Genomic DNA, 25,403 nt, shown 5'->3' with positions numbered 1-25,403 from the left:
TTGTCCTCACCTGGAAGGTGACACAGCCAACAGGCAGGTACTTGCGGTCCTCCAGCATGCTGAGGTATTCTGCCACCAGGGCCGCGCTGTGCACCAGACACTGGGCTGCCTCCGCGTGATTGGTCCTCTCAGAGTGTTTACCCGCCATGTTCTGCATCCACGTCAGACGCAGGTCTGGAGACGTCTGGTAACCCTTAGCGATCCTGGACACAGACGCAGCACCGCCTTGAAGCAAAGCTCAATGTGTGTGTGTGTGTGTGTGTGTGTTCCATACCTGTACATGAGGTCTATGAGCATCTCTGGGTCCTCCTGGTGCTCCTTCATCTTGACTGTATCAGACAGGATCATGTGCAGGTTGAACACCAGATCCTGGACCTACAGTACACACAAAAGATAGAAATATGAAGCATGGGTAATAAGGTGACATCATCATCTCACGTGATTGGACAAGGTATTCCCTTTCCGGTCAGCCATTTTCTGATGACATTTTCATCGTTTTTTTTGTGTGCGTTGTATATTGAAACACTTTTATATACTGAACAAGTAGTTCCACTGCTTTGTACTACAATAACTAAAAAGGGTTAAATGTCAGTAAGTCTGTACTAATCTATTGACATCCAGCATGTCCGCTGCGGTTACCTGGTCAGGGAAGGTGGTCTCCCGGAGTTCCAGGTCTTCCTCGCCGTAGGTCAAGATGGTCTTCAGGGAACGCCGGAGGAATTCCCCGTTGAAGTGCTGAGACGTTCCCACCAGGGAGGACAGGGACATGGTCGCCTGCATCTTCACCCGAGCAAAATTCTACAAAAGGAGCAGGGCCAGTCAGAGAAACGGCGAGAACATAGAACACCTACATGGAACCTGTCCTGAAAAGGAGGAACATACGTCACATGTGGAATATGTACAAGACGTGCAATCCTTCTCCTGCGTTTCATCAATAATGACCCCTAAAGGGATCAATAGTTGTATTGAAAATTGGTTAAGTAGCTGGCAGGTAGACAGTACTCTTATGTGTCCGTGTTTGCTGTGCGTTGCCCTGACGTTGTACTTACGTTGCCAATCTCAAAGTTCTGCCTCATGAGCAGGTAGAGCGAAGCGGAGGCGTGGGATCTGATGGCGCCAATACTGCTGCTACAGTTCCTCAGTAGACGCAGACACAGGTCAGCACACTGCTCTGTCTCCTCCTCGAACAGCAACTCTGGGAACTACACACACACACACACACAAATGTACGTAAGTATGAAACAGGACAGATACACAGAGATAAACAGACAATACTATGACAGTGCGCAGGCGTTTTACAAATTGACTTCACAAAATCTCTTTAAAAAGTGCAACTCTTCGATGGAAAATATCGACACGATTGTAGACAGGAAGTCAATTCGGACCTTGGAGACGAGAGCCCTCTGTGTAGCAAAGCAGTGCTGGAGGTAGAGTGCACTCTGGTTACAGGCCATGCTATGGAGCAGCACCTTCAACATTCCGCCCAGGATACTCTCCTTCGACTCTGTCACAGACACCGTCTAGGATACACAAATACTGTCATTGCAAATAAGAATTTGCTCTAAATTGATTTGCCTAGTTAAATAAAGGTTAAATAAAACAAAATTTAAAAATACATATCACAATCAATCAATACATTTGTATTATCCCCAGAGGGAAATTTGGTTTACAAATGTGTCCATCTTTCAACCTGACTGTGTGCGGAGTCTGGTGCCTCTTAAAGGTAGACTCAGCGATATGACATAGGTGCACAGAGTAAACAGCACAGTGGGTACATTTCCACAACAACTAAGAGCGTTGACGCGCGAGGCTATACTTATCAGCTAATTTGGTGCCCTGGCTGCCACGCTGCAAGAGCGTGAAGCGAACCTGTGCACGTACACATGCGCCGATACTGCTAGTGACTGTGTGAGAGCAAAGTCTTGCATCTCGCTCATCGCCAATATCTGCAGGGCTGCTGGTGGAAATGTCATTCCTCTGTACCTGGACGATGATCTCCAGAGTGTCCAGAATGATCAGATTGGCCTCCGTTGCCAGGTTACCGTCAATAAGTGCTTCGTGCTCCAGCTCCGCTCGGGTCCTGTCACAGGAAACAGGACGTGACAGACGGTCAGACACTCTCCAAACTGGCCGCCGGCCAGCTCCATATTCATGGGGTCCCCTTGAATGCCACAGCACTCATCATGCCTATCAGTCACATTCAAGCCATCGCACACAGACAGGAGTTCTTCCATGTGCAATGAACTGTAAGGGGTTTGGTGTATGGAGGGGTTGAAGAGTAGGATGATGGTGGTGGGGGGTTATGATATGTTTTGTTACAGTTGATAAGTCACACACCTAACTACTAAAGGCTCCTGGGTTTGGGTTGGACTCCCTGGGCTGTGTAGTAGGATGCTGTCTCTAAACCTGCACGACACAGTACTCACACAGTACACCACAGAGTCCAGAGCACACGGTAGCTACACGCTGCATGGCTAGCACACGGAGAGGAGAGCAGGGGACCAGGGACCCAAACACACCTCCAACACTTGGGGGGAGTTACATGCTGACCAAACTGGACGCGCGTCAACGCTCATGCGTTGATTTTGTTCACCCACACCAGAAGCAATCAGGACACGCAGGTTGAAATATCAAAACAAACTCTGAACCAAATATATTAATTTGGGAACAGGTCAAAAAGCATTAAACATTTATGGCAATTTAGCTAGATAGCTTGCTGTTGCTAGCTCATTTGACCTGGGATATAAACATTGGGTTGTTATTTTACGTGAAATGCACAAGGTCCTCTACTCCGACAATTAATCCACAGATAAAACGATAAACCAAATTAGGTTCTCATCATCTCCCCTCCTTCCTTCAGGCTTCTTTTTTTCCCCTTTGAACTTTATATGAAGGTTGGCAACCAACTTTACAGTGCATTACTACAACTGACTGGAGTGCGGACCTAGGTTCATCTTTCAATCACCCACATGGGTATATACTCCTAAAAACCAATGAGGAGATGGGAGAGGCTGGACTTGCATCACATTGACCGTCAGAAATAGAACCAACTTCTGGCCACGCAGACGGTCGCGAGCAGTGTGGGTGCAATGATTGAATAACATGTATGTGTACATTTATTTCGCAATGCTCGCGCACGTGACGCGAGTGGTGTGGTCAGCATGTTAGGCAGCAGAGGTAAGACAGGAGGAAGGTTAAGGGGGCACTGGTTGCATGGAGAGCAGTAGAGGTAGAGAGGCCACACCAATAGAAGATGTGATTTCTATGAAAGTGCTTATCCATTTTTTTTGTTGATTTATTGGACATTCAGTATTACAAACGGGTCTAATTGGCAAGTACACATGCTGTACAATCATCTACATTTTCTACCGTGCAAATTGTCACATGCTAAATCAACCAATTGAGAGCCTACCATTTACGACAGAATCACATTGATTTCACCCATCTAAACCCAGAATAAGGAATAGACACACATCAGTGAGCACTGCACACTGGTTAAATGACCAGCAGTCCCACCGCAGGCGCCAGACAGACATAAACCACAAGCACCGTTACAGGAAAGGTTGGAGGTCAGAGGTCAGGGTTCGGAGGGAATGAGTCAGGTCACCAAAGCAAGCAGGAGGCACTCAGAGCACTGCAGCACACTGACTCCAGGGGGACAATACAATACCTGAGTGATCTGGGGCTCCTATACAGAGGCACAGTGAGACACGAGAGGACATTCGGAGGAGTGAGTTAACAGATGAAATGGGACAGAGGACAAGATGCATGTGCCTTCCAGGCGTTTTAAACACTGGGCATCTAAAAACAACGGGATAGGGTCTATCAGCGTGTCTTCTTCTGTTGTAGCATCAGGAATCCAACCCGTATCGCTCGGTGTGGGCTTGTTCGGTTCAAACTAGATTCTTGTTTCTCTGAAGAAGCCCACTATAGGGCCTGAGTGGATTGTGAGATGGCGATGTGTGCGTGCATCTCTCTCTCTCTCTGTGTGTGTGTGTGTGTGTAAAAAGCGTAAGCATACTTGTCCATCCTCTCGCTGTGCTGGCGCCAGTGTGTCATGTCTTTCCTCCAGCGCAGGTTTTCCTGGCTGCCGAAGGCACTGCCTGACGAACTCCTCTCTACGGGTGGAAGACATAAGAGGAGGAGAGAAGATAGGGAGGAGAGAGGGGAAAAAGCAGGCAAGGGGGTAGAGAGGGTGAGGAGATGTGGAGCGAAAGGGAAAGAGAAGTTGAAGGCGAGAGAGATGGAATGGTCATTTTCAGATCCCTTTTCCCAAGGTGTGTGTGTTCCGTGTGTACCTAACTGTCCCCTGCTGCGGCGGACCATCTCCTGCCGTGCCCCGATGCTCCCCAGTATGGCCTCCTCCAGCTTGGCCTTCATGTCCTTGGACTTCTTTAAGGTCAGGCTGTTCATGCGCTCAAAGGCCTTCTTCCCCTGCATGGTGAAAAAAAACATGGTCCTTTTTCCATGATGAGGATGGAGAGAAGTTACACAGGGTTACTGCGCCACACCACCACAGCAAGAGAGGTAAAATAGAATAGAGATGGATTATATAAGAGTAAGGTGAGCCGAAAAGAGTAGGAAAGCTCTCTGATTAAGATGACTTTGTTAGTCAACTGCACACAAGGTCCAACTGATGCTTCCACTTGTATCCCAAACTCTCCGAAAAACACACACACATACAGTTGAAGTCGGAAGTTTACATACACTTAGGTTGGCGTCATTAAAACTAGTTTTTAAACCACTACACAAATTTCTTGTTAACAAACTATAGTTTTGACAAGTCGGTTAGGACATCTACTTTGTGCTGACATTTCACATTCTTAAAATAAAGAGGTGTTCCTAACTGATCTAAGACAGGGAATTTTTACTAGGATTAATGTCAGGAATTGTGAACTTAAATATATTTGGCTAAGGTGTATGTAAACTTCCAACTTCAACTGTACATATACCGATTTGAAAACCAACTCATAAGCGCCTGGGAAGTAAAACTTCATAGCACCTTTTGAAATAAGTTTCTTTCCACCCAGTCTTATCCAGGCACGAAATAATGGACTGTCAAGTGAGGCAATACACTTGACGTGCTTCTACAGAATTGAGGCATTACTACTGTCATGACGTTGGCCTCTGGGTAAGGTTTATGTCCTCCCATAAATACCTTTCTCCCTTTCCTCTCTTGACTCTACTGAAGGACTCTTGAAAAGCCTTTGATATACATAGAGAGCGGGGGAACATCAAAAGGTGGGGGGAAAGGAACCATATTTCGGTAAACCAACAAGTTGAAAATATGCGTTGGTACTTAATGAATATGATGTCAGTTCAGTTGTCATCTGAGACATTCTTATTAATGATAGGATGACAAACTGTATCCTGGAAATTCTACACATTATAGTTATCAAATTCACATGGAATTGTTGTGCAATTTAAATGTTTAAATATGAAACTATTTGTGAAAATTTTAAATGGAATTTTAGCTTCCAAATGAGAGAATTGGGTTTTCATAAGGGTAAATCTCTGCTCACTCAGTGGCCCGCCCATGTGAAGAGACATTGGTTGTAAACTATGAAACATGCCCTCTCTCCTACCACTATATAAAGCCCTTGACGAAAATGTAACCTCCTGTTCTGAGGACGTGAGGACGACGGTCCCACGTTAAAAGGACTAACATGTCAACTACAGAACTAAGCCAACCTCAGCGTGAGCTTTGGTTGCGAATGGTATGAACTTTGAACTCTTATTCACTACAGAAGTGATACCTCCTAGCCGTTGAGTTAGCAGCGGCCGCTGTAAACGTGGGCTAGGAAAGGACGGACGACGGATCCAGTCTAACACACAACGACGATACTTCAACGTATCCAGTTTACCAACAGAGACATTCTTCCAAGAACAGGAAGATCTCTGTTGGGCAACACGGCCAGCATCTACGACCAACCTACCGAAGCGCAGCTCAGAGTAAATATTTATTGCATTTTCCTTTTCCAAATGGGCGGTAATTTAGAATGTATAAGATACTGTATTTACGATAGCATAGCTTCTCCCTTTGTTCCTCAGGCTTCCCACTCTTTCACTCAAACCCAACCCTCTTTCCTTTGCGTAACCAGCCGTCATGTCGGCTCCGTCCACCAGGGACATTTTCTGTATGACATAATTAGCATTCTGTATATATGTAATTCTGTGTGATTTTTTAGGTATTTAGTAAATAAATAATTAAACCAAAGTTTGTATTGCTGATTCAACTTGTTAGCCAGGGTTCGTGAAGAGAATGTACAACTTTCAGATGATACTGAAATAAGGTTAATAATGACTGCTATTGATGTAAAATAATACTAGGTCTTTAAGAGTTTATTCGGAAGATAACAGCTCTATAAACATTATTTCGTGGTGCCCCGACTTTCCAGTTAATTACAGTTACATGATTAGCTTAATCAGGTAATATTAATTACAGAGAAAGGATTTTATAGAATAGCATGTCATATGACTTAATCCGGCATAGCCAAAAACACGACACTACAATAGATCTACAACACGCACATGCTTTTTCTGTGCTCCAGCTGTGACGTTACCTTGTACTCGAAGCAGGAGACACAGAGGTAGAGCATGTCCAGCAGACGGTTGAGCTGGGAGACAGACAGGTCAGTGAACCACTTCTGTAGTACACACTCATCTGCATTCTTCAGAACCCACAGCAGACAGATCAACAGACTGTGACTGGACTCTGCTGAGAAGGTGGCGTGCGGACGACTGGCCTGGAGAGAGAGAGAGATGGGAAGAGACCAAGGGAAAAAAGGTGAGCAAAACAGAGAGTTATGAAAGTAGAGGTAGAAAGGGGGAGCTTAACAGAAGGAGAGAAAGAGACTCCAGAAGCAAAGACAGAGGGAATAAGCGAGGAAGGGATAGAGGGAACAGGAATTGTAGTTGCCTGTGGGTTGAGCAGGAAGCTGCTGGGACGGGACATCGGAGATGAGGTCCCCGCTATCGCCATGGCAACTGTCTGACTGATCATGCTGTTGCCGTCCTCCACAGACTCACCCCCCCCGGCACCATCTGCGGACCCCTGAGCTCCCCCAGGGCGGCCCCACTGGATATGGGACTCTACAGAAATGAGGGGGGGAGAGAAGAGAAACCAATCAGGATCAACAAGCACAAAATACAATTAGTAGGGAGTAGCACATCAGAGTTGCAGACATTGTTTAATGTGCTTTTCCTGAGCAGCACCAGAACCAGTGGGATGCCCAAAGATTTCTAAAGCCACCTGATAGTCCTATATCTAATCACACAGCCATTCAAGTATGGATAAACTCCACATATCTACAGACTCAGAATCTTCCTGAAAGTTTGGGACACATAAGGCTAGATGTAGAATTTAGACCCACCTGTGAAGTCGTGCAGCTGGGGCAGCGATTCCATGACGATGCCGATGAGTGGCAGGTAGAGCATGGCGACACGGGCCTTGACCTCAGGGTCAGCGTAGCGGGGGTCGGAGTCATGGCTGGACAGCAGGTTATGGACCACACTGATCACCTTCTTATGTAAGCCAAACATCCTTTAGGTTAGGGAGGGAGAAAGGCAGAGGTTGTTTTTTTGGTGTATTTGGACAGGAACAAGTCCAAACACATTGACCAAACAATTTCCTGATGCATTGCATTATAGCGTTTCTAGCTGATGCTAATTTTAAACAATTTTTTTGTCATTCTTGATCCCAAAACTTTTTGGGGAATCAAATGTTACTGGTCACATACACATGGTTAGCAGATGTTAATGCGAGTGGAGCGAAATGCTTGGCTTCTAGTGCCGACAATGCAGTAATATATAACAAGTTAACAAATTCACAAAAACAACCGTATACACATAAATGTAAAGGGATAAATAAGAATATGTACATATAAATACACTGCTCAAAAAAATAAAGGGAACACTTAAACAACACAATGTAACTCCAAGTCAATCACACTTCTGTGAAATCAAACTGTCCACTTAGGAAGCAACACTGATTGACAATAAAGTTCACATACTGTTGTGCAAATGGACTAGACAACAGGTGGAAATTATAGGCAATTAGCAAGACACCCCCAATAAAGGAGTTGTTCTGCAGGTGGTGACCACAGACCACTTCTCAGTTCCTATGCTTCCTGGCTGATGTTTTGGTCACTTTTGAATGCTGGCGGTGCTCTCACTCTAGTGGTAGCATGAGACAGAGTCTACAACCCACACAAGTGGCTCAGGTAGTGCAGCTCATCCAGGATGGCACATCAATGCGAGCTGTGGCAAGAAGGTTTGCTGTGTCTGTCAGCGTAGTGTCCAGAGCATGGAGGCGCTACCAGGAGACAGGCCAGTACATCAGGAGGCGTGGAGGAGGCCGTAGGAGGGCAACAACCCAGCAGCAGGACCGCTACCTCCGCCTTTGTGCAAGGAGGAACACTGCCAGAGCTCTGCAAAATTACCTCCAGCATTTGTTTTGTACACTGCTGCTACTCGCTGTTTATTATCTATGCAGTCATTCCACCCCTAATTACATTTACCTCAACTAACCTGTACCCCTGCACACTGACTTGGTACCCCTTATATATAGCCTCGTTATTGTGTTACTTTAAATAATTTTTTACTTAAGTTTATATGGTGAATATTTTCTTAATTCTTCTTGAATTGCTTGTAAGTAAGAATTTCATGGTAAGGTCTACACTTGTTGTAATCAGCGCATGTGACAAATAAAGTTTGATTTGATTTGTTTGAGGGGGGGGTGACATGGTGGTTTCGGTGAGAAGGGGTTTCTGTAAGAAGTACACACAGTGATACACCAGGTGGTGGTGATTGATTGGCCCAATAGGGTAAATGCAGATAACCCCGCTTATTAACAGTCACTCACTCACACATTGTACTGCCCCTTAGCCTTGAGAGGGTCGAGAATGACAAAGACACACAGTATAGGTCAAAGGAGAGACACTTTCTCAAATAGCACATCACACACAGTACCCCTTCTAGACCTTCAGAAAGTACAGAATGACCGAGAGAAACATGAGGTCCATGTGACCACAGTAACCCCCATACACAGTAACACAATGTACTAACCGCCTAGGAGCCTGCCTCGAGAATGAGAGAGAGCGACAAAGGAGGCAAATGACATAACCTCTCGGTCTCCCTATCACACACAAACACACAGACAGTAACACAGTTTATGATTACTGACGCTTCGCCCTCTGGGTCCAGGATGACAGCCAGTTCAGTCAGCACCAGACCAGCCAGGTAGTGCTGCTCTCTGAAAGGGACAGACAACTCAAACATGTTGGCTATCTTCTGGTCCTGGGCAGAGAAGCCAGAACTCTGTGGAGATGGAGAGAGGTATGGAGAGTGAGAAACAGAAGCAGGGCATGATTTAGAGACATTGTCCACACACCACTTACTACTCCAGGACGTGTGTGCGTGTGTATATCTGGTGTGTAAATACAGTTGAAGTCGAAAGTTTACATACACTTAGGTTGGAGTCATTAAAACTTGTTTTTCAACCACTCCACACATTTCTTGTTAACAAACTATAGTTTTGGCAAGTCGGTTAGGAGATCTACTTTGTGAATGACCAGTCATTTTTCCAATATTTGTTTATAGACAGATTATTTCACTGTATCACAATTCCAGTGGGTCAGAAGTTTACATACACTAAATTGACTGTGCCTTTAAACAGCTTGGAAAATTCCAGAAAATGATGTCATGGCTTCAGAAGCTTCTGATAGGCTAATTTACATCATTTGAGTCAATTGGAGGTGTACCTGTGGATGTATTTCAAAGCCTACCTTCAAACTTAGTGCCTCTTTGCGTGACATCATGGGAAAATCGAAAGAACTCAGCCAAGATCTTAGAATAATTTTTCTTTGACTTCCACAAGTCTGGGTCATGCTTGGGAGCAATTTCCAAACGCCTGAAGGAACCACGTTAATCTGTACAAACAATAGTACGCAATTATAAACACCATGGGACCACGCAGTCGTCATACCGCTCAGGAAGGAGACGCAATCTGTCTCCTAGAGATGAACGTTCTTTGGTGCGAAAAGTGCAAATCAATCCCAGAACAACAGCAAAGGACCTTGTGAAGATGCTGGAGGAAACAGGTAAAAAAGTATCGATATCCTCAGTAAAACGAGTCCTATATCGACATAACCTGAAAGGCCGCCCAGCAAGGAAGACACTGCTCCAAAACCGCCATAAAAAAGCCAGACTAGTGGACCATGATAGTTCGCTGGTGATTTGGACACCAAGGGCCTTGAAATTCTCGACCCGCTCCATTACAGCCTCGTCGATGGGGGCTTGTTCGGCCCGCCTTTTCCTGTAGTCCACGATCAGCTCCTTCGTCTTGCTCACATTGAGGGAGAGGCTGTTGTCCTGGCCTATAAAAAAGCCAGATCGTACATTTTGGAGAATGGTCTGTTGAAACAAAAATAGAACTGTTTGGCCATAATGATCATTGTTATGTTTGGGGGGAAAAAGGGGACGCTTGCAAGCCGAAGAACATCATCCCATCCGTTAAGCACGGGGGTGGCAGCATCATGTTGTGGGGGTGCTTTGCTGCAAGAGGGACTGGTGCACTTCACAAAATAGATGGCTACATGAGGGAAAATGATGTGGATATATTGAAGCAACATATGAAGACATCAGTCAGGAAGTTAAAGCTTGGTCGCAAATGGGTCTTCCAAATGGACAATGACCCCAAGCATACTTCCAAAGTGGTGGCAAAATGGCTTAAGGACCACAAAGTCAAGGTATTGGAGTGGCCATCACAAAACCCTGACCTCAATCCTACAGAAAATTTGTGGGCAGAACTGAAAAAGCCTGTGCGAGCAAGGAGGCCTACAAGCCTGACTCAGTTACACCAGCTCTGTCAGGAGGAACGGGCCAAACTTCACCCAACTTATTGTGGGAAGCTTGTGGAAGGCTACCCGAAACCTTTGACCCAAGTTAAACAATTTAAAGGCAATGCTACCAAATACTAATTGAGCGTATGTAAACTTCTGACCCAGTGGGAATGTGGTGAAAGAAATAAAAGCTGAAATAAGTAATTCTCCCCACTATTATTATGACATTTCACATTCTTAAAATAAAGTGGTGATCCTAACTGACCTAAGACAGGGAATTTTTACTAGGATTAAATGTCAGGTATTGTGAAAAACTGAGTTTAAATGTATTTGGCTAAGGTGTATGTAAACTTACGACTTCAGCTGTATGTGTGTGTCCAGTGTTTATGTACTGTGTATAGCTGACCTGTGAGGTTGCGGATGACACGCTGGGTGAAGGCGAGGCGGGGGGCGTGAGGAGGCTGCAGGGCAGGTTAAGTGTGACGTAGTGCTCGTGGCTACAGACGATCCTCAGGAAGTCGAGTCTCAGGGACGCCAGAGTCGGGTTCTGCAGCATGTACAGCTTAGTGGACACCTGGGGAAAGACATGGAGTCTAGAAAACTTCCCAAAACAGGGTTTGATGGAGAAGCACTGTTCAGGCCCTTTACTCCCAAGTCAGGGAAGTGATATCCAATACTGTAATTCAAATCAAATTTTATTTGTCCCGTGCTCCGAATACAACAGGTGTAGTAGACCTTACCGTGAAATGCTTACGTACAAGCCCTTAACCAACAACGCAATTCAAGAAAGAGTTAAAAAGTAACACAAAATAACGAGGCTATATACAGGGGGTACCGGTACCGAGTCAATGTGTGGGGGTACAGGTTAGTCAAGTTATTTTGTACATGTAGGTAGGGGTAAAGTGACTATGCATAGTTAATAAACAGCGAGTAGCAGCAGTGTAAAAACAAAGGTGTTTCAATGTAAATAGTCCGGGTGGCAATTTGATTAATTGTTCAGCAGTCATATGGCTTGGGGGTAGAAGCTGTTATGGAGCCTTTGGGACCTAGACTTGGCGATCCAGTACCGCTTGCCGTGCGGAAGCAGAGAGAAGAGTCTATGACTTGGGTGACTGGAGTTTTTATAAACCTTTTGGGCCTTCCTCTGATACCACCTATTATATAGCTCCTGGAATGCAGGAAGCTTGGCCCCACTGATGTACTGGGCCGTACGCACTACCCTCTTTAGCGCCTTATGGTCAGATGCCGAGCAATTGCCATACCAGACGGTGATGCAACCGGTCAGGATGCTCTCGATGGTTCAGCTGAAGAACATTTTGAGGATCTGGGGACCCACGCCAAATCTTTTCAGTCTCCTGAGGGGAAAAGGTGTTGTCGTGCACTCGTCACAACTGTCTTGGTGTGTTTGGTGGACCATGATAGTTCGTTGGTGATTTGGACACCAAGGGCCTTGAAACTCTCGACCCGGTCCATTTACAGCCTCGTCGATGTTGATGGGGGCTTGTTCGGCCCGCCTTTTCTGTAGTCCACGATCAGCTCCTTCGTCTTGCTCACATTGAGGGAGAGGTTGTTGTTCTGGCACCACCCTGCCAGGTCTCTGACCTCCTCCCTATAGGCTGTCTCACTGTTGTCGGTGATCAGGCCAACCACTGTTGTGTTGTCAGCAAACTTAATGACGGTGTTGGAGTCGTGCCTGGCCACGCAGTCGTGGGTGAACAGAGAGTACAGGAGGGGACTAAGCACGCACCCCTTAGGGACCCCAGTGTTGAGGATCAGCGTGGAAGATGTGTTGTTACCTACCCTTACCACCTGGGGGCGGCCCGTCAGTCCAGGATCCAGTTGCAGAGGGAGGTGTTTAGTCCCAGGGTCTTTAGCTTAGTGTTGAGCTTTGTGGGCACTATGGTGTTGAATGCGGAGCTGTAGTCAATGAACAGCATTCTCACATAGGTGTTCCTTTTGTCCAGGTGGAAAAGGGCAGTGTGGGGTGCGATTGAGATTGCGTCATCTGTGGATCTGTTGGGGCAGTATGCGAATTGGAGTGGGTCTAGGGTTTCCGGGATGATGGTGTTGATGTGAGCCATGTCCAGCCTTTCAAAGCACTTCATGGCTACCGACGTGAGTGCTACAGGGCGGTAATCATTTAGGCAGGTTAGCAGGATTGATAATTGGCAGGATAGCTACTGTAGCGTTACTTCCGAAATCCTGTGCACAAGGTCACTCTAATCTATCATAGTGGTTTCATCACCAAGCCTTTTAAATGAAAGCAGATTCTGCAAGGACGTTGTCATTGAGGTGCTGTTGGGTTGGTTTGCTCTCCCAGTACCTGTTTCCAGTATGTCTTGATGAGGGAGAAGACAAAGCCTCGGTCCATGACAGACAGCAGGTCATTCAGGAAGAAGGCCAGGCTGGTGTTCAGACGCTCCACCAACTCCAGGTCCTGATTGGACAGAAACACAGGGTCAGAGGTCAGGGTAAAGTCTCGAGAACACTGCTCGATCTGATTGACTCAGAACCAGAAAAGGTCCATTTATTTTAAGTACCTGTGTGGTTAGTGGCATTAGAAACTGCTGTGTTGATGTAAGCCTGATCTGTAGTGTCCCGTGTGTCCTATGCTGGTGACAAAGTTAATTCAAATTTTCACTCCTACCTTCTGAAAGCGTGAGACAATGTCCCCAGCGATGGTGCTGACCAGGGCTGTGATGTCATCCATGAAGCGCTCGGGGAAACGGTTCTTTCTGGGCGACTCAAGCCGGTCGGTGAAGTACAGGTGGTGGATGATGCTCTTCACCTGAGGAGTGAGGTCATCAAGGTGAGACAGGGCCCAACCTTAACAGATGATAGGCTTGTTTTTGCATGGGCTGTGCCATTGAGGACTTTCATCATTTTGAAGTAGTAACTTGGTGGGACTTCATTTGGGTTAAGGAAGGATCACATAATTCCATCCAGGTCATCAGCCAATGAATTGTACTTGTGAGTAAACCTTCCATAACTGCAGGTGGCAATACATCGCCAACCTTGGCATAATACCTGTTCAAACAACACACTACAAGGTGGCAGTACGCACATTTTCAGTTTGTTAGCCAACTCAAGTAGTAGAAGAAGAAAATGTACTACTTCAAAATGAAGATGTCCTCAATGGTGCTGCCCATGCTCTCACAGACTCCATAATGGGACAGACACAGTGGTGTGTAAGTCTATGGGCCCAACACATAGTGGTAGTCATGAGTTGTCAAGATCTGGCCAAGTTCCAAAGTTGGAAGCCCCACGTGGTTCTACAATTTATTTTCGTAAAATCAGTTTTTAAAACTAACCAAGCAATTATGTTGGATATGCAACCAGGCCAGAGCAGTACAGGTCGGCACAGCTTAGTAGTGTGAAAAGGGCGCCAGAGATGCAGCTGTGTGTAGTCTTGTCTTACCATGAGCTCAAAGAAGAACCAGGCCTGTTGTAGAGCTCCCTCCCTGACGATGCCACTGCTCACCACCCACTGTAGGGCCAGTTCCTCATGGAACAACTGAGACACAGAGAGATGGAGACACACAGACCAGACAGTTAGACACATATCAATTTAGTTTGAGCTGATCTTAAATCATGTAATATTTGCTCAAAATAACTAAATAATCCACTTGGTGCACCTGTGTCTGGTGGTAACACTGAAAAGGGAGGCTTCATTAATATATAAATACATATAAAAGTGTGTGCTGTTTCCCTGAACAAGAGTAAAAGTGCTATAGTTAGTGGTACATTACACACACACACAATTCAATCACAGCCAAGAGGTGGGACATCTACACTCCACATCAGGGAAGGGCAACTGCAGGCCTGCGACCCCCCCTTTTGTCAGTCGAGGTCTCGACTTACTGGTTAGAGTTAGAATACACAAGGTGCAATTTAAAAATTTTGTTTGTGCATCGGCAGTTTTTCTCCTGTTATGTCAGTCACTGTCACTCAATTATCCCATGTCAGCTAACATTTTTTTAGATTGGTAAGTTAGTCTCGCCAGCTGTCTAAACCTGTAGTAATCACAGTTGAATTACCAACCAGGGGTCCCCCGTGGATTTTGTTAGTCACTCAATCAGATATCATATTAAAAACACCCTATGGCAAAATGTGTAGAATTGCAGGAAATTAGATGTAAAACTGCAAATGTATATCTCCGCTCCATGAAAAATTTGTAGAATTGCATAAAATTGCTAAATGTTCTCTCCACCCCACGACATGTGTAGAATTACAGCAAACTTGCTTTAAAACTGCCACATGGCAAAATGTGTAGAATTGCAGAAAATTACCTAATAAAACGTAATTTTTTTCTCTCACCTGTCAAGAGGGGGGCTGCTAAAATGTTTTGCTCGCAAGGTGGGGGGACCCCCCCAAACAAAATGTCCCTTGCATGCTTATTTGGATCCCCATTATCTTTTGCAGAAGCAGCAGCTACTCTTCCTGGGGTCCACAAATGTGTGTGTATGGATGTAGGTATGCAGACCTGCAGCCCCTCATTAGGAGTTCAGATTTTTGTGGTCCCCACCCCCATCAAAGTTGCCCATCCCTGCTCTACATCCAAAAATACCACAATTCCCAAATACACCATCCAATCAAGAGGCACACATCCAAAGACAGATTGGCGAATAAGGTGAGGTGGCATTCTGCATGGCTCCTCCCCCGGTATAGACAGTGGCGGGTACCTTTTTGGTGGGTAACCGTCCTGTTAAAGTTTGCAAGAAACTGGCGCTCTCAGTGTGCGAAGACATGCGGTTGCCACAGCGCTCCACGGCCTATGGGTGGGATGGGTGGGACGGTGACAACAACAACAGGTTAGTGAGGGGAAACAGGGGTGGGGTCTAGCTGTAGCACCTTCTCAACCCAAGGAGATGTGTCTGCAGCAGAATCCCTCTCTCACGCACACAATTAACACACATGAGCACAAAACATCATAATCTAAACTAGAGTATACAAAAACATACAGTACCAATGTAGAAGTGCAGTGTGTGAGTTCCCTCCTATTTACATTTCTTACACACCTCATTAGATACATTTTATACAAGTGGACAAACTGCCCCTAGACATGCAGTTCGTGCTTTGTATCAACTGTGGGGGGAAAAAGGACAAAAAACACCCCAAATGTGGTTTAACTTGTGCGTACAACTTACCTCAGTTAAATAAAAATGCATATAGAATTTCTTACTGAATCTTTGGACATGACTAGAGCCACAAAACACCCTTCATGACGACAACCATAGTCACAACACAGACAAAGACAAGCACGTACACACTCGCAGTCACTCCCAAACCCACGCAGCACACTCCACATCATGCCCATCCCACACGCTGAACGAAATTAGTAGTAGGTCATGCATGGGTTTAAATGATCATGGTGAAAATGAAACAGGACTGGAAATGACAGGGTGAAGAAAGCCAATTAAAATGAATGCTGGGAAAATGAAGATAACCTCTGGATTGCCAATAAAAATAGTATAGATTTCAAGTATGAGAAAAGAAAAATAGCACAAACGGAGTCACGTGGGTCTTGGCTAGAAGTTGGCCGCAACGTACGTACAACACGTCTCCTACACTAGGGGTACTAGAAAGTGCGGTGAGAAATCCTTCTGCACTCGTTTCAAGACAGTGACAACACCACGACTGTCAGAATGGTCATAGATGTTTCTTCTACAGCCAACTGGAGAGAGAAAGGTGTTGTGTAAAAACTGAAAGGATGACAAGAAGGGAAGTAACTAAAGAAGAAGGAACTAAAGATGGCGGTTTAAGGTTCATAGCGGCAGCTTTGACTTCCTAAGTCGGGTAGAGCGTGTAGGTGAGGGGTGGTTGAGGTGCGGGTTAAGAAGGGTAGGGAGTGACGGTGATGTATTTTTTGGTGGGAGAGGAAGGGAGTTGTTGTTGAAGCACCTGCATGGTGTCGGTGTCAGTGTCAGAGGCAGAACCGTGGCTGGATCTCCAGGGGGTGCTCTTACACCGCATGGTGTGCACCCAGGAGTTGGAGCGGTCTAGGCCCTGAGACGCCAAGTAAAAGGGTAGGCAAGATTAAGGGAGCAACAAGCGGACAGAGCACCACAGGGGAGGAAGGAATAGCATAGAGGTTAAAGGTTAAGATGATTGAATCGTAAGCAGCAAGGCGGAATAATAAAGTTAACTAGTTAAAGATCTGAAATAATTTCATTAGAAACTCCTGATTCATGAAAACAGCAATGCATGAACAGATTAGATTACATATCCCATCATGATAATCTGCACCCTTGGTTCAGAAAAAAGAATACAGGTTAGTTTAGTAGCATTATACTGTAGGTATCATTCATCACACAGAGGAAGCCATAGAACTAGAATTACTAGGATACCTTAAACAGGAATCTCCATTCAAGTCGATGTGCCATCATGGGTGGCTATTCTATTTCTATGGGGGTAGCATCCATCACTAGCATCGCGTTAGACCAGACTATTCAGAAAGGCCGAGAAGGGAGTGTTCATCACTCATTCATCTGTTAAGTACTTTTGGGGTCAAATTAAGTCATTTGATCAAAGTACCAAATCATTGTACGATTTATATGGCCGCATTAGAGCAACAAGTCCATGCTATTAACTAATTTACAAAGTGTCTCTGCAATACACTTGGATACCCCTGGAAATTACCCAACTAACAGAGCCATGAAGATTGTTTAACTTTACTAAAAGTGTGCTAGTGTATGCTTTGCTATGCCTTCGTCGCAGAGGTTGCCCTCTCTCTTCTGTGTGTCAGGTTGCCAATACAGGGGTTACAGAGATAAGGTGTTCCTGCTGATGTTTGTCCATCAGCTATAGGGTTGACAAGTCACACAGTGGAGAAATGCTGCTCTCAGGTTCATAGTGTACAGTAAGTGATACAGTGGTACAGTGAACGCTTATGTGGAGACAGAAACAATGGGTCTTTTCAATCCAATCCTCTTTGAAGTCAGTGAATCCATGTAAATGAGGGGGGAAAAGTGCTTCATTGTACCCCTTTTATATAATTAAGCAATAAGGCCAGAGTGGGTTAGGTTTATGGACAATATACCACGGCTAAGGGCTGTTCTTATGCACGACGCAAAGCGGAAATCCTGGATACAGCCCTTAGCTGTGGTATATTGGTCATATACCACAAACCCCTGAGATAACATATTGCTATTATAAGCTGGTTACCAATATAATTGGAGCACTGGATATCAGTGCGGCGGTAACTTACCTGCATTACAACCAGGAATACGACTTTCCCGAATTGGATCCTTTGTTCGTTCCCCCCTCCCAGAACCTGCTCCAAGATGCCGTCAGGGGAGAAGAGGTATTCAGAGTGGACTTCTAGTCCAACTCAGGAGGCGTGCACACCTTCCACTGCTTCTGAGTATATTACTCGCTAATGTTCAGTCTCTGGACAATAAAGAAGACAAGCTCAGGGCGAGGATCTCCTTCCAGAGAGACATCTGGTACTGTAACATTCTGTTTCACGCAATCATGGCTCTCTCGTGATATACTGTCCCCATCCATACAGCCAGCTGGGTTCTCAGTACATCGCGCAGAGAGGAATAAAAAACTCTGGGAAGAAGAAAGGCGGTAGCGTTACTCCTTGTATATAGCCTGCATACAGTGCATTCGGAAAGTATTCAGACCCCTTGACCTTTTCAACATTTTGTTACGTTACAGCCTTATTCTGAAATGGATAAAACAAAAACATGTCCTCAATCTACACATAACACCCATAATAACAAAGCAAATGTTACGAATAAAAAACAGAAATACCTTATTTACATAAGTATTCAGACCTTTTGCTATGAGACTCGAAAATGAGCTCAGGTGCATCCTGTTTCCATTGATCATCCTTGAGATGTTTCTACAACTTGATTGGCGTCCACCTGTGGTAAATTCAATTGATTGGACATTATTTGGAAAGGCACACACCTGTCTATATAAGGTCCCACAGTTGACAGTGCATGTCAGAGCAAAAACCAAGCCATGAGGTCAAAGGAATTGTCCATAGAGCTCCATAACAGGATTGCATCAAGGCACCGATCTGGGAAAGAGTACCAAAACATTTCTTCAGCATTGAAGGTCCCCAATAACTCAATCATTCTTAAATGGAAGAAGTTTGGAACCACCAATACTCTTCCTAGAGCTGGCCGCTTGAGAGAATCTGCAGCGAAGAATGGGAGAAACCCCCCAAATACAGGTGTGCCAAGCTTGTAGCATTATACCCAAGAGGACTCAAGGCTGTAATTGCTGCCAAAGGTGCTTCAACAAAGTACTGAGTAAAGGGTCTGAATACATATGTAAATGTGATACATTTTTTACTCTTTATAAATTTGCAAAAATGTCTAAAAAACAGTTTCTGCATTGATATTATGGGGTATTGTGTGTGTAGATTGCTGAGAATGTGTATTTATTTAATACATTTTAGAATAAGGCTGTAACGTAACAAAAAGTGGGGTCTGAATACTTTCCGAAGGCACTGTACACATGATGAGTAAAGCAGTATGTAAACTTTATTAAAGTGACTAGCGTTCCATTATTAAAGTGGCCAGTGATTCCATGTCTATGTATATAGGGCAGCAGCCTCTAAGATTCAGAATTGAGCAGGCTAGTGATAGCTATTTAACAGTCTAACGGCCTTGATAGAAGCAGTTTTTCAGTTTCTCAATCCCTGCTTTGATGCACCTGTACTAACCTCGCCTTCTGGATTATAGCGGGGTGAACAGGCCGTGACTCGGGTGGTTGATGTCCTTGATTATCTTTTTGGCCTTTCTGTGCCATCGGGTGCTGTATGTATCCTGGAGGGCAGGCAGTGTGCTCCTGGTGATGCGTTGGGCAGACCACACCACCCTCTGGAGAGCCCTGCGTTTGCGGGCGGAGCAGTTGCCGTACCAGGCGGTGATACAGCCCGACAGGATGCTCTCAATTGTGCGTCTGTGAAAGTCTGCGAGGGTCTTAAGGGCCAAGCCAAATTTCTTCAGCCGCCTGAGGTTGAACAGGCGCTGTTGCACCTTCTTCACTACACTGTCTACGTGGGTGGACCATTCCAGATTGTCAGTGATGTGTACGCCGAGGAAGTTGAAGCTTTCCACCTTCTCCCCTGCAGTCCCGTCGTTGTGGATAGGGGCGTGCTCTCTCTGCTGTTTCCTAAAGTCCACAATCAGCTCCTTTGTTTTGCTGACCTTGAGGGAGAGGTTATTTTCCTGGCACCACTCCGCCAAGGCCCTCACCTCCTCCCTGTAGGCGGTCTCATCATTGTTGGTAATCGTCTGTGGATCTATTGAGGCAGTAAAGCAAACGGGTCTAGGTGCGTCTAGGGTGGGAAGTGGGTCTAGAGTGTCAGGTAAGGTAGAGGTGATATGATTCTTAACTAGCTTCTCAAAGCATTTAATGATGACAGAAGTGAGTGCTGCGGGGCCATAGTCATTTAGTTCAGTTCTTTGCTTTCTTTGGTACAGGAATAATGGTGGACATCTTGAAGCAAGTGGGGACAGCAGTAAGGGGAAAGGGAGAGATTGAATATGTCCGTAAACACTCCAGCTAGCTGGTCTACACATTGTCTGAAGATGCGGCTAGGGATGCCGTCTGGGCTGGCAGCCATGCGAGGATTAATACGCTTAAATGTCTTACTCACGTCGGCCACGGAGAACGAGAGCCCCCAGTCCTTGGGAGCGTGCCGCGTTGGTGACACTGTTATTCTCAAAGCGGGTGAAGAAGGTGTTTAGCTTGTCTGGAAGCAAGACATCAGTGCCGCGACGTGGCTGGTTTTCCCTTTGTAATCTGTGATTGTCTGTAGACCCCTGCCACATAAATCTTGTGTCTGCGCCGTTGAATTAAGACCCCACTTTGTCTCTGTACTGACATTTTGTCTGTTTGATTGCCTTACGGAGGGAATAACTATACTTGGTTTTTTTAAAGATATTTCTAGTCATCTTGCAATGGATAAATGCAGTTGTTCGTGCTTTCAGTTTTGCGCAAATGCTGCCATCTATCCACGGTTTCTGGTTTGGTTAAGTTTTAATAGTGACAGTGGGAACAACATCCCCTACACACTTCCTGATGAACCCAGTCACTGTGTCTGTGTATACGTCAATGTTATTCTCAGAGGATACCTGGAACATATCCCAGTCCATGTGATCAAAACAATCTTGAAGCGTGGATTCCAATTTGTCAGACCAGCGTTGAATAGACCTTAGCATGGGTACTTCCTGTTTGAATTTCTGCCTATAGGAAGGGGGGAGCAAAATGGAGTTGGGATCTGATTTGGCATCTCGAAAGGGGGAGTAGCAGTCGTCTAGTGTTTTTCCAGAGCGAGTACTACAGTCAATGTGTTGACAGAACTTCGGTAGCGTTTTCCTCAAATTTGCTTTGTTAAAATCCCCAGCTACAATAAATGCGGCCTCAGGATGTGGTTTCCAGTTTGCATAAAGTCCAGTATAGTTCCTTGAGGGACGTCATGGTACCGGCTTGAGGGGGAATTATACACTGCTTTGACTATAACCAAAGATTCTACCCCTGAACAAGGCCGTTAACCCACTGTCCCGTCATTGAAAATAATAATTTGTTCTTAACTGACTTGCCTAGTTAAATAAAGATTTAAAAAAATACATTTATATATATATTACCTCAATACAATTACGGTCGGCATTTGATTGCGAGGTATTCTAGGTCAGGTGAATAAAAGGACTTGAGTTTCTGTATGTTATCACAATCACACCATGAGTCATTAATCATGAAACAAACACAACCACCTTTCTCTTCCCGGAGTTTTTTATTCCTCTCTGTGCGATGTAATGAGAACCCAGCTGGTTGTATGGATGGGGACAGTATATCACGAGAGAGCCATGATTCCGTGAAACAGAGTATGTTACAGTCCCAGATGTCTCTCTGGAAGGAGATCCTCGCCCTGAGCTCGTCTTCTTTATTGTCTAGAGACTGAACATTAGCGAGTAATGTACTCCGAAGCGGTGGAAGGTGTGCATGCCTCCTGAGTCGGACTAGAAGTCCACTCCGAATACCTCTTCTCCCCTGACGGCATCTTGGAGCAGGTTCTGGGATAAGTTCAATTGCCCTGGGGGAAACGAACAAAGGATCCAATTCGGGAAAGTCGTATTCCTGGTTGTAATGCAGGTAAGTTACTGCCGCACTGATATCCAAAAGTTATTTCCGGCTGTATGTAATGACAAATTATTAGCCCAGAACGTTTTTTTTTTGTAAGAAATAACAAAATATATCCAAAAGTTATTTCCGGCTGTATGTAATGACAAATTATTAGCCCAGAACGTTTTTTTTGTTGTAAGAAATAACAAAATACTGCAAAGTTGCTTAGGAGCTAGAAGCAGAGCTCGCCCATATCTCAGATACCCACTGCAGCCCTCATCCTTTACATGCAACATCCGTTCTGTTAAAGGTCCCCAAAGCACACAGATTCCTGGGTTGCTCCTCTTTTCAGTTCGCTGCAGCTAGCGACTGGAACGAGCTGCAAAAAAAACTAAAACTGGAGACATTTCTCCATCTCTTCATTCAAAGACTCAATCATGGACACTCTTACTGACAGCTGTGGCTGCTAAGCGTGATGTATTGTTGACTCTACCTTCTTGCCTTTGTGCTGTTGTCTGTGCCCAATAATGTTTGTACCATGTATTGTGCTCCTGCCATCTTGTGTTGCTACCATGTTGTCGTCGTGTGATGTTGCTACTGTACCATGCTGTGTTGTCATGTGTTGCTGACATGCTATGTTGTTGTCTTAGGTCTCTCTTTATGTAGTGGTGTCTCTTGTTGTGATGTGTGTTTTGTCCTATATTTAATTTTTAACCCCAGCCCCCATCCCCGCAGGAGGCCTTTTGCCTTTTGGTACGCCATCATTGTAAATAAGAATTAGTTATTAACTGTCTTGCCTAAGTAAATAAAAGGTTAAATAAAAAAAAGTCTTGCCTAGGTAAATAAAAGGTTAAATTAAAAAAAGATATATAAAAAAAGAGATGCTATGTCTGTCGGCGCCATCTTGGGTAGGGCCCTATAAAACTAATTAAAATATGCTCAAGTCCGTTTTGTTTTTCCAGGTTTTCACAACAAATGTTATGTTTAAAGTCCACAACAATGCTTAAAACACATCAGGAGACCACTTTTGATGTCTGGGAAAAATCTGAGAAATATATTTTTTGGGGTGTAGTTACCCTTAATTCAAGTGCGCACAAAGCAAGAGGCTGTTGTTTAGCAGTGGTTTTGTAGCGGTAGAGTTTGCTAAACAAATACCCACTGGATTAATGAAAAACAAATCATGATATAATTCTGCTAGGTAAGCATAGGCTACTTTGCAGTAGAAATGTAATTGAGAAAGTTTTTAGGAAAGCCTTTCCAACTTCCAGAAGACTGTTTGCATTAGCATCCTCACTAACAGCTGCACAAAGTTCTAGACGAGCGTGCCGTACACACAGAGACAGGGGCATTCTCATTGCCTCTTCAGAAAGTAGCAGGAAATATGAACCAATGATGCATTCTGTTCACGACTTGCAATAAACTTGGAGAAATGTATACATTTCCTATACATTTAGTTGATTCCTTACTAAGGTCAATGTGTTGTTTTTTATATTGTTGAATTCCGTTTCAATGCCTGGATTGCGCGAGGGCCCTAATTATCGTATTTGGACCAGAATGAGGCTCTCCACTACCTATTGTTCCTGCAGTGATGACTCACCATCTTCATCTTACATTTTCATAATTTATTCGCAGATCATTTCCAAAAAGCCTACCAGTAGCCTATGCAAATGAACGTCTCTCTCACCGATGCGAGTCGGTAGGATACACTGACTAACGAGACGATAGTCACTCACAGACCTGCAAACTTCAGCACGGCGGCGGCACCCCAGTAGATCGCTAGAAGATGCATATCGTTCATTCTAGCGGGAAAGGGTACGACGGACTAGCGATTTGAAACTTTGAAATGAAAAGTAGCCTAGTTAATATAAAGTGGGAAAAGTAGCCGGCTCAAAATGAGTCTGTAACCGTCTGATTAGCCCACGGCTGGCGCTAATGGAAAACACTGCACCATTGATGCATAGTGGACTGACTACACCCCAAAAGTACTGAGAAACATAACGTAAGCCATGTCTGGTCTGTGGCGTGTCTCTTACCTTACTACCGATGATGGATCGGACCTCATCGTCAGGGGAGGTGGGTGTGCCAGAGATATCAGGGTTACTATTGCTAAGGCTACGGGAGCGGTTGAGGTTTAGGCTGGCAGGTCGCTGGGCGGACCTGGCCATGGTGGCATAGTGGACTGAACCACCCAGACCTGGACCTAAGACAAACGCACACATGGAAGAGAAGAAAAGAGTAGTTATTACTCCACAATAAATGTAATGGCTCTTACAACTTAATTGATTTTAATGTAATTTAATAGAAGTAAAACTGAGGTAAAAAAAAATATAAAGCTGAGGTACCTGGTGAGGAGGAGTTGGGTTCCATGTTGGGCAGGCGGAAGACGTAGTATACGTAAGAGGAGAGCAGGCTGTTTCTGCCGTGCATGTCCTGACTAGTGTCCAAGTACTTATGGAGCCGGTTCACTATGGACGCCATCACCTCGAACGACGCCTGGCCCAGGTTCACTACACATACAGACATGGACAACACATTTAGGATCAGATAGTCCAGTCGTTTTATTCGGTGCCAGTTCAGTGGCAGCACAAATAAATAAGTTCAAAAGGCACATGTTTCAGGTTTGTTCTTAAAATATGTACACTTTGAATATTTGTGTGTCATTTATGATCTTCCTATTATTGTTAATAATTTGGAAGGTTAGATGACGGAATATATTATAATTATATGAATATAATTATAAGAATATAATTATTTAAATGAAGTCATTGAAAGGCTACAGTTCCTATGAGCCTGGATGCGGTACCTATCTGTCCTGATATGACGGGCGGCCGCACCACCAGCAGCACCAGCTTGTCCAATAGGAGGTGGAGGAAGCGGACGATGGGCTCCAGCTCGGAGGAGTTCAGCGCGGCGATGCTGGACTTTAACTCCTCCTCCAGGTTGTTCTCCATGATCCGCATGTCTCCTATCCGCACAGGGAACATGTGGTCCAGGGCATGGACCAAAGCAAAAAACTTATCCAGGTACTGGTCCTGATGGAGGGAGGGATGAAGGGAGGGAGAGAGGGTGGGAAAGAGATGGGGGGATGGGAGAAGTCAGTAACAAAGAAAACCTGGCTTTGATAAAATAAATAAGTTAAACTCCACCACACAATAGAAGAACTGTGTGCTCTGCGGTAAGAGCAACAGACTAGAGGTCGACCGATTATGCTTTTTCAACGGCGATACCGATTGGAGGACCAAAAAGAGCAGATACCGATTAATCGGCCGATATTTATATATTTGTAATAATGACAATTACAACAATACTGAATGAACACTTATTTTAACTTAATATAATAGAGAAACAAATTCAATTTAGTCTCAAATAAATAATGAAACATGTTCAATTTGGTTTAAATAATGCAACACAGTGTTGGAGAAGTAAAAGTGCAATATGTGCCATGAAAAAAAGCTAACGTTTAAGTTCCTTGCTCAG

At 44.8% G+C, this 25,403-nt stretch overlaps 1 protein-coding gene across 1 annotated transcript in view; it reads right to left on the bottom strand.

Moving 5' to 3' along the window:
• LOC129855528 (dedicator of cytokinesis protein 7-like) overlaps positions 1–25,403 on the bottom strand; it is a 95,801-nt gene that overhangs the window by 10,163 nt on the left and 60,235 nt on the right. Inside the window, 23 exon segments of the mRNA XM_055923292.1 lie at positions 11–203; positions 275–375; positions 640–798; positions 1,050–1,202; positions 1,386–1,520; positions 1,984–2,080; positions 2,338–2,406; positions 3,671–3,688; positions 4,022–4,118; positions 4,299–4,434; positions 6,564–6,746; positions 6,920–7,092; positions 7,374–7,543; positions 9,185–9,318; positions 11,248–11,415; positions 13,165–13,278; positions 13,489–13,629; positions 14,260–14,355; positions 15,524–15,613; positions 16,743–16,847; positions 23,960–24,126; positions 24,269–24,433; positions 24,730–24,958. Coding sequence (XP_055779267.1) covers positions 11–203; positions 275–375; positions 640–798; positions 1,050–1,202; positions 1,386–1,520; positions 1,984–2,080; positions 2,338–2,406; positions 3,671–3,688; positions 4,022–4,118; positions 4,299–4,434; positions 6,564–6,746; positions 6,920–7,092; positions 7,374–7,543; positions 9,185–9,318; positions 11,248–11,415; positions 13,165–13,278; positions 13,489–13,629; positions 14,260–14,355; positions 15,524–15,613; positions 16,743–16,847; positions 23,960–24,126; positions 24,269–24,433; positions 24,730–24,958 — 3,093 coding nt within the window.

The sequence above is a fragment of the Salvelinus fontinalis genome, chromosome 5 (assembly GCF_029448725.1).
Source record: "Salvelinus fontinalis isolate EN_2023a chromosome 5, ASM2944872v1, whole genome shotgun sequence".
Taxonomy (NCBI): Eukaryota; Metazoa; Chordata; class Actinopteri; order Salmoniformes; family Salmonidae; genus Salvelinus; species Salvelinus fontinalis.
Note: the sequence above shows the minus strand (reverse complement) of the source record. Positions and strands in the feature narration are given on the sequence as shown.